The following is a 15020-nucleotide window of genomic DNA, read 5'->3' as shown; positions in this document are numbered from 1 at the left end:
CATAGTCACAGTGGTATAGCTACCAGGGATCTTGTCACTACTGGAGTTCATGCACCGGATGAGATGGAAAAATACCTTTAAGTTGTCCATGTCAGATGTTACATGGGAGACCAATAACACATTTGGCATATAAAAAACATGTTAGGTGCTTTTACCCAACTAACTTCAATGTGAACCAGATCAAATGAATACTGAGAGAGCTCCCACATATGTCAAAAGACTACCATTCTGTACTTACACTTAATAGAGTGCCCACCCTACAATGGGTAGCTCCAAACCAAAAGCATAGGGTTGAATTAAAGAAACTTTTGACATCCTCCAAGATCCAATTATGTGCCAAATAAGCTTAGATACAACTCTCCAAATGGGCCGACATGCAGTAATTTACCTTGGTGAATTGAATCGGAATATGCAGATCAGATTCTTTCCAGACTCTAACTGCTAACGAAATCAACATAAAGATCTTACTCTCTCCCATATCACAGGCGAACCCATTTGCCCTCCTTATCCCATCCTTAAGGTTAAGAGCTGACCAATCACCCCCATAGATTCAAGACGTACTCATTTTGAGGACTTCTTACCAACTGTGATAAGTGTTCTGAATTGGTCAGATGGCTACATTTAGCCCTCTATAAAATTCTGTATAAATAAATCAATTGAGTGGATTTTTACTAAGTCCCTGAGCACTGACTTTTATTGATTTATTTGTGGTTTTATAGTGAGCAGTTAAGACCCAAGAGTGTAACAAATCGCTAAATAGAGGAAACCCAGAAAAACATAATAAACACAGGCTACATTATTTTGGAAAAGCATAATTACAAGATGGAGCACAGGGAAACAACTAATCGACATTCAAAGGCCTATCAACTTGCAGATAACATTTTGTCCAAGTAAGGAGGTGGGTTTTGACCAAACTAAAAAAGGCACATAGTCTACATTAATACAGAAATACAGTGATGAGCCATTGGGTAGAGCCTAAGGGAGAAGCGTAGTCAAGTACATACCACTTACGTTAGCAATACAGTGTTGCTGTGGCTGAGGCATTCTGTTCCTTGTATAGATGTATAGTGAACATAGGCCAACTTCTTGGCTTTTTGTAATTGTAGCGCATCCATGATATGATTTATTCTCTGTGTTTCTGTTGGTTAGCATTGTGACTCCCGGCATTGTTTAGTAGGTTCAAATAGACGCTTGATGCTAGAATTCTCTGACCCATTATTTGGATTTTCTCACTTGTCACTTGATCACGAAGTGGTCTGATCAGTCCATCGGGAATGGTATCTTAGTTAAGAATGTGTCTTGCAGTTTAGAAGGCCAGAACAGAGGCTCTTTCATGTTGGGCAGCAGTAGCAAGTTTGTTAAGTCACTAAAGGGAAAAGTAGGATGCAGAATAAGAGATTGAAACATCATTCAGGTCTCCCTAATGTAAAAGAAATCCCAAAGAAATACGCTAGTAGAACAAGATGTCTGTTTTTCTTGGCGTTCATTAATCTTCTTTGCAAAAGCTTGAATGCTTCCACGAACGGCAGGGAAGTTGGAATTTGGTGTGGATTGAGTCTGCTGATTTTGTTTCTACTAAAATGAATTGGCATGTGTAGAACTGATTCTTGCATTGTATTGTTTAAAAAGCTGCACACCAGCCACACTGTGGTATTTCTCCCATCCTGATCTTGCTGAGTAACCACAGACATAAGAAAAATTAATTCTGTTACTTGCTGGGACAAGTCTTTTAGCCAGGTGTTGGTTAGGAAGAGCAGATGCAGGTCTGTTAATCATGTCAGTAATTTGTTACCTGCTTCTGCAGCATTTAGTCCTGCTTGGATTTATATGCTGAAAGCATGCCTATCTTCAAGCTAGGAGCTGTGCCATGCAAGGCCAAATGGAGTTGGCCGTAGGGCCTGACCATTTTAAAAAGATGTTCTTTAATTTGGCCCTGGGCAGCCCTCAGGGACACCCACCCAACAAGATTCAGGATGTTAAGGCTACTCCTACCCTGCTGCCTTATTTCTTATCTTTATTTTATTTTTATTTTAATCTGCAATGCACTGGAACCAAGTCTCCAAGTCTTGTAATGGCGCCTGAAAATTTTTTGTTGAGTTTGTGGTCAGCAAATCACCATGCGAGTTCCCGCAGGACTGTTTCACTACTGTTTGAGTAAGACTGCTCACAGGAAAAAAGGCCATCTTGGTCAATTGGAACAGTTTTCTTTTATATTTGCAGTGCTGCTGAAGTCCAGCGGGACCAACTTTAAATATATCTATAAATATTGAACCTTCATTTCTCAAAAACGACTGAACAGATTTACAGAAACATGCTTTCTGAGTAAACATCTTTGCTAAATATAAAGTTATTCTGCTTAGCCGTTATTTCTGTATCCTTGTCTAACGTTTTATTACGGCTGGTTGACAACACATTGAGATGGTGGTGTTCAAAAATAGTATCAATACTTATATAAGTAGCTCTGTATATCTATATTTAAACTAATATGTTACATTAGGTGAGTCAATCACTCATATCCATTCTTTATATAAAGGCGTCAGTACTCATAAGGACAGACAACATGACCTTGATGTTTAACGTGAACAAACATGAGGTACAAGTTTCCCAATTACAATCCAGGAAGCACAGTTACTCTGGAAATGGGCCGTCAGCCGCTGCATTTCCCTGATTGCAAAACACCTGCCAGAAGTCATAAATAGATGGGCTGGCACTCTGACCAGATCAACAGAGTGTTTCAAGTGTGAGCCAGATAAAAGGAAGCTGGACATGGTCTTTGCTCACTGGGGGGTCAACCAAAATTGTATCTTTTCACGATGACCGAGAACAGAAATGTAAGAAGGACCGACGGATAAACTGAATAGGAGGCTGTATAGGATTCAGAACTTTGAGTTTTATTGATTTTACAGATGTATGCGGATAAATCTCTGGGACTTCAGTACTGTGCCTTCTTCTTCTCCAAGATATGGCTGATGTTGGGTGTTCTTTCTTTCCTCTAGGAATCTCCTCCAGACAGAATGACGCTGCCAGGATCCTTGGAAAAGAAAGAGTGGTAAGTATGAGGTTCATATTTTTTTCCTGTATTGCATTAAGTCATCACCTCACCCGTGATATTGAGCAGTGCTGGGTTGACAACGTGTGACCGAGCCTCCACCCTGAATCTTCCTCTGAGAACGGAGGGTGTTTCTTTCTACTGCTCCCGTGATTTCAGTCTCCCGTTTATTAGTATAGATTCGCTGCAGAAAGGCCTCCGATAAGTCCCTTCATTTTCTGTGACCGTGTCCCTCACTGCACAAGCGGTTGCGCCTTGCACAAGTGAACGTCAAACATTAAACAATAGTGCTCCTACCTCAAGTTCCACCCCATGAATCAAACATAATTGTTCTCTACATTCCTAGTACTGAGCATCTGGTTCTATCTCAAGATATGCAGCCAAATAAGTGGTGCAGAGAAAAAGGTAGCTATGAATGCGCATACAGCACGAGTCTACCTTGTACTATATCCCTCTCACTCCCTCGAATCACTCACACACTATGCCGCAACTCTCCTGAGTTGCGGCGGGCCATCCAGCCTACTCCGGCAGCATCCACCACTCTTTGGTCTACTTCTTCTGGGACTGATCGAGGCTGGTGGTGTTGTCTTCTTCGGCTCTGATTCCTTCCTCCCCATATTCCGATGTCCGGCGATTGGTTTCCTTTCCTTCGTGGACCTCCTCTGCCTTTCTCCTCTTTCGGTTCCGCGTCCCGCAGCATTTTTGTCCCCTCCTTCATTCCCTCCTAATTGGGTCACGGCTCGGTGGACCCCGCCCACCTGTTCCGAAGTTGTTCTTTGTTAATGTTGGTGACCCTCCACAGTTCACACCCGGTTTAACCCTGAATCTCTGTCTCTCCCCACAGGCACGCCGGCGATGAGGCAACACTGCAGAGCAGATCCCACGGATCATTCCAGGTAAAAAAAGGGGTTCTCGGGGCTCCTCCTCGCACTCACAAGGAAATACCAGTGTTATGCCAGTAGTCCTTAACCGTAGATATTGAAAAGAGATGCCTTTTAAAGGACCTACTTCACCTGTCATAAGCCCAGACTAAGAGCCTGATTTAGAACTCGGAGGACGGGTTACTCTGTCACAACGGTGACTGATATGCTGTTCGCCAAAATATAAATCCCATTATATCCTATGGGATTTATATTTATATCCTATGGGATTTATATTTCGGTGGATGGGATATCCTTCACTGTTGTGATTGAGTAACCCGTATGCCAAGATCTGAATCAGGCCCTAAATGTTTAGCTCTTGAATTCCTTGAGTTCACACACCTGAACATCCTTCAGGTGTATTGAGAGATTGTAGTTCAGCATAGCGTGTTGTCTACAATGAAAACCGACAGTACTAAAAGGAAAAAGTTCTGCTTCCCGTATCGGCACAACTACATCAGATGTTAACTTAGCTACTGAATTTCACCAAGGAAAGTTTGACGAATAGCCTGTAACCGCTCATCTGGCATCAGTCTATTAGTTCAGTCCTTCACCTGGAATGTGGTTATCCTTTTCTCAGAGATTTGTAAAGAAATAGCTCAAGGGATTATTTAAGATCTTCATAACTCATTAAAATCAATTTAAACTCAAATATCGGGTGGATCTCAAATGTCTATTAGAAACTTTCCTTGTGTTCACATCAGACCGTATGGTCAAAGAGCCCCAGGTATTCAAAATTAAGGAACTCATCCTCTGAATCCACAAAGACACAGTGAATCTTCGTACCAAACCAAATTTCATTCCTAAAATAGTCTCTGACTTTCACATTAGAGAATCTAGTAAAGGTGAGATATTTGTTGCACAATCCTTTTACCGCAACAGAGAGGTCAAAGCCTTACCGCCAATGTTTACAGATCCCTCATGTTTTACATTGGTTGGACTGAATCTCTCACACATGCTCAACACTTTGTCTTTTGGAGCTCCTCCCAGGGATCATAGTCTTCCCAAGCAAGGCACTGCAAGGTGAATAGCAGTGACTATCACATTTTGTCATCAAAATGAAAACCCACCTACAGGGAGAGTGACAGCTGACTTGGGCAATGCCGCAACCCTGCTCTCTGGGCTACTGCTGATGTAGGCCTGCAGGACAGCATCTTGGAGGCTCTGCCTCACCACCATGTGTAAAACAGCCAGTAATCGACACCCTCTTTCAATAAGGTGACTCTACTTGTCCACCTTCTGCTGCCTTTCCAAATATGTACATAGATGTACTGCCTGGTGTTGTAACTCCAACATGTGAATCTTTGAAACATCCAGTACTGAAAAAGAAATACGTTACTAACTGTAACTACAGTTCTCTACCATTGATACCTTGCATAGATTCACATTCGACCTTCTTTTATCCACATGCTTACCAGTTAGAAATTTTTTAGGACTCACCTAGAGGCAGCACATGCGCTGTCTCTGAAGACTTGCTGTATCTATTGTATGGGGTTTCAGCACACCCATCTGTTTTCATTAGTTCCTTCATGTGCCTTTCGAAATTCCTTTGTTTTCATTGGTGAATAGTTTATATTTGTCCCTCTTTTTACTGTTTTAGTTATGCCCTCGAGGCTGGCCCTGTTACATGGATCATTTCACTATCGGCCATATATCTATGTTTCGGCACAATATTTTTTCTTTTGATTTGACTTGTTTAGCTTTCCGAACACGCTCATCTGAGGGCTGCAAATCATGTCCTTATCTTGTTTTCCACTGTCTTTGGTTTCATAAGCGCTTTTCAGCCAAAACCTATGTTATTTTTCATCCTATAAACTAAACAGAAAAGAGAGTGAGGATCAAAAGTGCTTGTTCTTCTCCCCTAGATATTTGGAGCAAACAGCAAATGGTTTGTTCGCTATGTTTTTCATCCTATCACATTTTTGGTTTCATTAGCCCAAATGTCCAAACCTTAAATAATATACCTACTTATCGGAATTTTAGTTTAGGAAGATGACCAACAGTAGGATTAACCTATTTACATTGTGCTTTTGACAGCGTGATTATTTGGATACGATTTAAAGAGGTAAACATGTTGTTAATGCTCTGTTTTATGAAAATGAAAGCAGCTTAAAGTTGTGCGCTTTCAACTTTAGGTGCTTTCTTTTAGGTTTCAAACGTTGGTGAAATAAAACCAATATCATTGTGTTAGAAATGAAGTCTCTGGTTGGCAGTGGGTTGCACACTGTCCATGCAGGGACCCTCACTCTATTCAGGGTAAGTAAGTTGCACCCTCAGAATAACCAGTGTTCACCCCCTTGGTAGCTTGGCAAGAGAAGTCAGCCTTGTCCTCAGAGAAAATTTGTAAAATATTTGTACACCCACACAGTAACACTCACTGTGAAAACACCACAAAAGTACTCCACACCGTTTTAGAAAAATAGGCAATATTTATCTGAGCAAAGCAAGACCAAAACAACAAATATGCAACATACACGTATCAAATGATGAATTTTCAAAGATTAAATGCACTTATAGGGCCAGATGTAAGACCCTTTTTTGTGGCCGCTAACGTGAGATCCTCCTATTTGCGACCGCAAAAAGGGTAAAGTAGTGTACAAATGCTATTTTACGAGTCACTGACTTGCAAAATATAATTTGTGACTCTCGCTATTAGGAAGGGTTGTCCCTTCCTAATAGCGAGTCACCAAGTCATGTACTATTGTTGCGGCCGCAAAACACTCGCAGTGTACCACCTACTTCAAGTAGGTGGTAAACCTCCCGCAAACGCCTTCCTCTTTGTGAGTATGTGAGAAAATATTTTTTAAGAGCAGGCAGTGGTCCCAGGGACCACTGCTTGCCCTTAAAAAAATAAAACTGAAAAGATGTATTTTCCTTTTTTAAATGCATCCCGTTTTTCTTTAAGGAAAACGGGCTGCATAAAAAAAAATGCTTTAATTAAAAAAGCAGTCACAGACATGGTGGTCTGCTGACCCCAGTAGGCCACCATCTCTGTGAGTGCTAGCCATTCCTAATGGGGTTACAAATCATGCCTGCCTCATTAATATTATGAGGCATGCAATTTGCGACCCCATTAGGAATCGCTAACAGTGTCTGTGACACTGTTGTGCATCCCAATTTTCGAGTCGCAAATTGAGAGTCACAAATGCGTGGCAAATTGCTAGTCGCACATGCGACACAATTTGCAAGTCACAAATTGTTGGGTCGTACATCTGGCCCTAAGTGCTTAGAAACACTATGTCTCCAACTAAAGCTACAATGGCAAGCTCGACGTAGTCAAATCTCCAAGTTTGGGGCAGACCGCGATGGTGCGTGGGTCAGCGACGGAGTCGTACCTAAGACCTATCAGCCTGGTAATGGGTCATCAGGATATGCAGGGCACACCTCAGCTCCGTTAGCGTGTGTCTGCCTAGAGTAAATTCACAAATGTCCAACTGTCATCCAACCCAGACGTGTATTCAGAGACAGGCAGAGGAACAGAATGGTTAAAGTAAGAATGTCCTACATTTCAAATACACTGCACCGTGCCCATGGGGCTACCTAGGGTCTCCCTTAGGGGTGCCTTATATGTAATAAAAGGGAAGGTTTGGGCCTGGCAAGTAGGTTTCCTTGCCAGGTCGACATGGCAGTTTAAAACTGCAACAGGCTCTGTAGTGGCACGCCTGCCACAGGTTTGAAGGGCTACTTATGTGGGTGTCACAATCAGTGCTGCAGGTCCACTAGCAGCATTCGATTTAGTGACCCTGGGCACACATGGCGCAGTGTACTGGGGACATACTAGTAAATCAAATATGCCAATCATGGAGGAACCAATTATCTTCATACTTTAGACATAAGTCACTTGCACTTTAGAACTGATCAGCAATGGTAAAGTGGCCAAAGTCCTAAAACCAGCAAAAGTTATGTTTAGCATGCATCAGCGCAGCACCACCTCAGCATCACCTCAGCACAGCACCAACTTAGCACCAAAACACCTGAGCACCAGTGCAGCACCACCACCTTAGCATGTCTCCTCAATCAGCACCACCTCAGCATCATTCAGCACCACCTTAGCATCATTCAGCACCACCTTAGCATCAGCACAGCGCCATCTCAGCATCAGTACATCACCAGTCCATCATCACTCAGCACCACCTCAGCATTACTCAGCACCACCTCAGCACCACCTCCACACTGACACACTCAGTATCGATCTGCATCAGTGCAGCACCACCTCAGAATCCGCACAGCACCATCTCAGCACAGCACCACCTCCTCATCCGTGCACCACCACCAATGCAGCACCAACTCGGCATCAGTGCAGCACCAAAGCTGCACACCTCAACATCAGCAAAGCACCATCTCAGCACAGCACCACCTCCGCACCAGTGCAGCACCACCTCATCACCAGTGCAACCCCACCTCAGCAGAAATGAAGAACCACTTCTTCATCAGTGTAGCACTAACTCATCATCACTCAGCACTACCTGAGCACAGCTCAGCACCATCTGAGCACCAGCACCTCCGCATCAGCACAGCACCATCTCAGTGCCACCTTCCTATCAGTGTGGAAGAAGCATTCAGTATTCCTCTGTTGAGTTCCGGAATTCAGCAGAGAGCAGGAGGCGAGGCAAACTGCGAGAGGCAAGAGGCAAACTGTGAGAGACGAGGCTGAGTTGCCGAGCTAAGGAGCCGAGGAGCAGGAGTGGCCCGCCTTGTTGAGCCTTGGCATCCAGCACTGGCATTCGGCGTATCCATCTTTCACCAAGTCAAAAGGAGGCTGGGGGACAGCTCAGGTAGGCGCAGCCGGCTCTTGGTTCTTCTGTCCTCTGACTACGATGCCCGCCAGCCCGCCAGTCCACCAGCCCGCTAGCTCACCTGCTCGGCCCGGCCCAATCCGACCACCTTGGCTCCTTGGTGAAAGGACAGTGCAAGCTCGGCCGCCCTTTAGCCAGGCGGCCGCAGTAAGTGAGAGCCTCTGCGGAATCGCGGAGGCGGCCTGGTTAGACCAGGTGCTGCCTGCGACTCTCGGGTGCCCTTGCGGGAGCCTACCCACCGTCACCCCCAGACATGAGATCAGGGTGTGTTCGGGGAGCTGTTCAGCCCAGGCCAGCAGGGAGAAAGGGAAAGAAGCGTGAGTCTGGCCCATTCACAGCGCAATCCTTCGACCAAACTTCCCGCAACTCAACAGAGGTCGACTTAACGGTCAGCGCGCTACTAAGAAGGGGAACCTCCTCTAACTTAAAGGTCTCTTCAACCCAGCCTAAAATGTAACTTTCTAAAAGATTTTGGTGCAGCTGTCTACTCAAGCAATGCAGCACTTAAAGGTCTCCAGTCCCCTCCTTCAACCGGTTCAAACTCTTCATTCGCTACAGTTAACCACAGCACTAATACATACTCCAGTCAGCGAGCAGAGTATATCTCCCACAGTGGATCATACCAACGCAGTCTCTAACAGCAATTTAATTTCAAGCGTCCCGGGGGCATCCTCCACCTTACCTAGCATAACAGCAGCAGTGCCCATGCTGGCCACGAGTCGTCCGGACCAAAACATAGGATTCCTGGTACCGCGGCACACTTAACGGAGCCTTTAAAGGGTCACCCAGGGACTCAGCCATCGGCAGACCAGGCTTCAGACAGCTCAGCTAGTTCAGTAACAGCAACGCCCCCAGCAGCAGGGGAAGTTAAGCAAGCGCATATTACAACAGATCTAACAGGACAGGCCGGCTAACCCCCACCAGAAACCAGAATAACCAACTGCCGACAGCTCCCCCAAGCCCTTTAGTGGATGAGACAAGCTGGACGCAACTTCCACCGGCACTTCATGGTAAAGGCACTTGCAGCCTAAATCCAGCTACCAACGCCAACATTACTAACATCGTCATCTTGGATCTTAGCGATACTAGTGTCAACACACTGCCTCCAACAGCTAACACTAATGATTCCAAGCAGGAAGAAAGAAGGGCGGCTTTATCCTATCTGAGCACTCAAGAATGGGAGGACATGCTAGCAGCATGCTCTCCAGACCGTCATATGGGCATATCCCCAGTGAAGTCTACTTCAAACCCATCAGCGGACAGCCAGCCCCCAAGGGATAAAGGGGAGCGAAAGAAGACGGGCGGGTCAAAAGATTGAAGTGCCTGGGCCTCCATCTTAAACACCATGCAACTGTCGGTGGAGGCACTACAATACCACTACAATACCAGTCTGACAAGATGGACAAGTTAAGCAAAAATAACCCTTGAACACCTATAAAAGTAACAGCAACAATAGTATATAACTTCAATTAAACACGGGATTCTACAATATGCCCAACCCCAGCTATAAAGCAAAACCCCACTAATACACAATTATCTTATGATAAATCACTCATAAAAAAATCTCACATGACATGCTTTATTAAAACATCAATTCATAAACTAATTTTAGAATTTCATAACAAAAAGCAAATTGGTTACACATTTAATCTAAAGAATACAAATAAAAAATTTGTTTTTCTTTAGTACACAATACAATAAATCACATTACCCCCAACACCTAACAAGGAAAAGACTAGACAATACACTTTCTCTTTGGGAACTTATCCTGGGTACACATACAGTAACCTAGCCTGGATACAACAATTATTCTAGTATCGGCAGCTTAGGTTCAACCCTGGATTCCGTTGTATGATGCGTTGACGCGTTTCCATGGTTAATTTATTCTTCCATCTTTTTCAAGACTCAAATGTTAGAATTCTCATTAAAATGTCAGGTTTATATGTCCTTAATAGGAGATCCCATCTATTGTGCCTATGCTTCCCTCTATTTCGGAGAATATCCTCCCGTTATGGCAATTCCATCACTTCTGTGACCTTATTATATGAATAAAATCGGCCTCTGTTTTTATAGGTCCTTACAGAAAATGATGGTTCCACAATTCCAACCCACGCGGAAATACTACTCAATAACCGTACTCGTTATTCTTGCTTATTCCTTCTGGCCGCCGGAAATATGCGTAAACGAAAAGGCTGTTCAATTTATCGCCTCCTCTGTCATGCCGCACTCATTCGAATGCCGGGAAGTATATGGGACATCCTTCTCTCCACTCTTGTATGCGTGACAAGATGAATATACAGCTTTATCTACTAAACACTCTGGCTGTGTTCACAGCAGGCATAGATGAGAAACTGGGGGACCCCAACGGTCTAATTAGGAGAGCACAGACGTAGGCACACCTTTGATGCAGCTGCAGTCAGATTGTGGACAAACTAACAACTCTACCAACAATGCTTACCACGGTGCTCAACGAGTTGAAGAACAGAACACTATCCATCCCTGTTCGCTCCCCATCTGGTGGACCGACCTTTGAACCCTCATCCCCTGAAAGCAAGGAAGGAGGATTGGGTAACTCAACTAATCAGAATATTAAAGGCAGTGATTCTCTCACCCAGCATAAAGTGGGGTCTCCACGTACTGTCAGGGAATGTTTCAAGACAGTTAAAGCTGACCCAGCTATTACTAAGGCAAATGCCAAACAACGCCGCCAGCAGAAAATAAAAGGGCGGAATCAAAAATTACTTCCCTTTAATCAAGCAGCTACCTACTCAATTTTCAGCAAACAGTGCTCCAAATTAGAGTCTGACTCTAAAGAGGGGGGTAAGCAAAATACAGCTCAGGCTCAAACTAGTATTTCTCAAAATATAGTAGCATCTCCTGGGCTTTCAAACATCGAAATGCCTTTAGCTTATATAAAAAACGGGAACTCGCCACAGGCAATGATAGCTCTCCACAGAGGAAGTGCTAATATCGACCCAAGCGTATCTCCCATACCATCATTACAAATGCCATTAAACAATCCAACTCGGCTTCACGGACAAAAAGAATCTCAAATAAGTATCGACCCTGCAACAGAAGAAAATAGGATGTCTAGAACGGACGCAACCTGGCAAGTGACCACTAATCAATACGTCAATAAAGATCAGATAAACAACTGCACAAACCACAATATTCAAAAACTTGTACCACCGAGAAAATGTAAACGAATATGGAAGGTCCCAGAGCAATCACTTCAGGGCTTACCCCCCCTTGCAGGATCTGAGGTCACCCAGAGAACTAACATTAACAAGAAATATTTTAACTAACAGAGGAGGACACACTGACAAGGGGGGGTGGGGGTAGAGGGAGAGTCAGGTAGAGATACGGGATTTTGAGTACCGTTGATTTGCATTCTGAGGATAGGCCTATTACAGTGATGGTCCAAATTGAACTGTATGATTGTAAGATGACTGCAGAAAAGTTAATAAAAATCTATTAAAAAAAATATATATATATTGTAACCAATTATAGCCCCCGTAAAGAGGTGACGGTACCGCAACTAAGGGAGGACGTACAACTTAACAATCAGCATGACACCGCATTGCACGCTGGAGAAACCATAAACCAAGTGCAGGCCTCGAAAAGATTGCCATTCAGCTCAAGCCTTACATTGCTGAAACCGGAGTATGCTTCAAAAGGGCACCAAGACATAATGAATAGGGGTAATATTTTGAATCTATTAAGGGCTATTCCCAATCTAGCAGATCTGATAACAACTGATCTCCTTGCAAAAGAGTTCCTTACACCCGAAAATCCAGCAATGCCAGAGGCAACGAGGGCTTTGTGGAAAACAGTTGCTATCAGTCAAAGAGCATTAGATGAGCATCACACCTTCGAAGATTCAGGAATCAAGGTTACTTCTTACCAAAATCCAGCGTACCCAGCGCCTCTTCTAAACCCCAGCCCAAGGCCTGGCCTCAATCGCCGCCCAAGGCCTGGCCTCAATCGCCGCCCAAGGCCTGGCCTCAATCGCCGCCCAAGGCCCCCAACCTCCGTTCTTAGAGGGGCATTGGGCTCTTCTCCTCAATCAAGGCCTCTCTTCCAGGGTCCTGACCACGCACCCTCTTGGGAAGAAGCAGTACCTGGTCATAGCCTCCGGTATGCTGAGCCAATTACAAGAACTTCAGCCCTTTTTCCAGCAACTCAATTACATCACAGCCAAATGGACATAGGTAACAGTCCACAAAAAGAAATTGAGATTCGCCTTTGCTCATGGAACATCAATGGCTTAACTTCAAAAGCTTCTGACCCAGACGTCCTACGATACTTCAATACGTTTGATATAATCCTGTTGCAGGAAACATGCCTGACAGAACCATTACATATACACCGGTTCCATTGCTTTGCCATACCAGCTACAAAAGGTGGGAAAACCGGTCATTGCTCAGGCTAGCAGCCTACATATCGATAACTGCCGTTTCTACAGCAGTTGCAGTCGGTCGTGGAACAGAGGTTGCGTTTGCAATTAAATTCACTCTCTCTTTGGCGGGGGCACAAAAAGAAGTAACAATCGTTAACCCATACATTCGCCCAAAACGTTTGGCAACTGATTCAGCGAAGTTATTTTGCCAAATAATTACCTATATAGGCAGTACTGAATCATCAAACATTATTCTGTCGGGGGACCTGAATCAATACCTTCTGGGATCATCAGATGAAAATTAAGTAAGACTCTAATCTTCAAATTGCAATATACCAACACAAGGCGACTTCACCCACGGGAAAACGAACAAGATAAATAGAGGTCTTCTCGAGGATTTAGAACACTCTACTCTCAGGGCCCTCAATGGAAGATTTGTAGGCGGAATTCCTCCTGTAGCCAGTTACTATACTGCAACAACGGCCTCGATTTTGGATTACACCTTCACCAGTCTCTCGTTGTTCTCATTCATAATTAGCTTTAGAATGGGGGACAGCGATCATAGCCCACAACAAATAACTTTAGCCGCAACTGCTCCTTCTGGCATCCAGCCGGTCCCACTCTGGGGCTCCAACTACACATATACTATAAGAGAAATAAATTCACTGCAGATAACATGAGTCCTTGTCAGAATCGGCGTTGAATCTTAAACTCTCATACCCGATCAACATGGATTACATTCAAATCTGGGAATGTTTTACTAAGAATCTCAGACAACTATACGCCTCGCAAATAAAAACAAATCGCCCTCTGCTATTCGAGCAAGCAAAAAGGCCAACTGCAGCAAAAGGCGCGCAAATCAAAAGCCTTAAAAGAACTATAAATGGCTTGATAAGATCCCTGAGTCATGATCCTGGGAACTTCTTGCTACTCTCCTCTCTGCGACAACAAATAAATAATCTAAAGAAGTTGAAATGGGGCATAAACAAAAGCCTCGAAGATGATATCTGGGCTAGACTCCTCCATAACATAAAACAAAATCATAGCGCCCGTTTTTGGAAAACAGTAAATACAATCATCAACCCGCAACATGGGGGAACCTCAGCACACTTATTAGAGAAAGCCTGGACCGACTATCTAAATACCCACTTCAATTACCTATCAGTGGGGGCTCCCCACACCAGAGCGGGGTAGCTCCAATTGACCCCCACTAGGTTAACCAAATAAGCAAAAGAGTTTCACATAAGTCTTTCATCAACTACTGGAGAAAACGACAGACGACGCTGCGCATCTGCTAATCAACAGCAGATCACAAAGGGAAGAAAGAAAGGGGCGCTGGGCCCGATTGGAATCCCGCCCGCTCTGTTCAAACAGAGGGCGGCAGAGTGGGCAAAAATACTCGACCTTATATTCCTAGAAGTGAGACAATGGGGTGTCATCCCTGTTTCATGGAAAGGCTCTACAATCGTTCCCATCCACAAAAGTGGTGACAAGGCTTCGCCTGGCAATTATCGGTTAGTGGCACTAATCGACAACGAGGCCAAATATTTTGCGGGTACGTTGTTGGAAGAGCTTACAGCCTGGGCGGACATCAATGATATAATTCCATTAAATCAGACCAGCTTCCGCAAGAAAACAGGCACAACAACGAACATCTTGACATTATCTCTGCTTATAGACGCTGCAATCTTGAAGAAAATGCAGCTGCACCTTTATTTTATCAATTTTAGTGCCGCCTTCGATAATGTGGATAGATCTAGACAGTGGGCGAAGCTAGCCAGCTGGGGTATCCCAAATGCCCTTTTAAAAATGCTAATGCTCCTACATACAGATACAGGGTACAGGTGAAACTAGGT

At 44.2% G+C, this 15020-nt stretch overlaps 1 protein-coding gene across 1 annotated transcript in view; it reads left to right on the top strand.

Moving 5' to 3' along the window:
• Nucleotides 1-15020, top strand: part of FOCAD (focadhesin) — a 1210644-nt gene that overhangs the window by 347431 nt on the left and 848193 nt on the right. Inside the window, exons 11-12 of the mRNA XM_078675948.1 lie at nt 2997-3049; nt 3894-3945. Coding sequence (XP_078532074.1) covers nt 2997-3049; nt 3894-3945 — 105 coding nt within the window. The remainder of the gene's footprint in view (nt 1-2996; nt 3050-3893; nt 3946-15020) is intronic.

Source organism: Lissotriton helveticus, chromosome 2_1 (assembly GCF_964261635.1).
Source record: "Lissotriton helveticus chromosome 2_1, aLisHel1.1, whole genome shotgun sequence".
NCBI lineage: Eukaryota > Metazoa > Chordata > Amphibia > Caudata > Salamandridae > Lissotriton > Lissotriton helveticus.
This window is presented reverse-complemented; position numbering and strand designations above follow the sequence as displayed.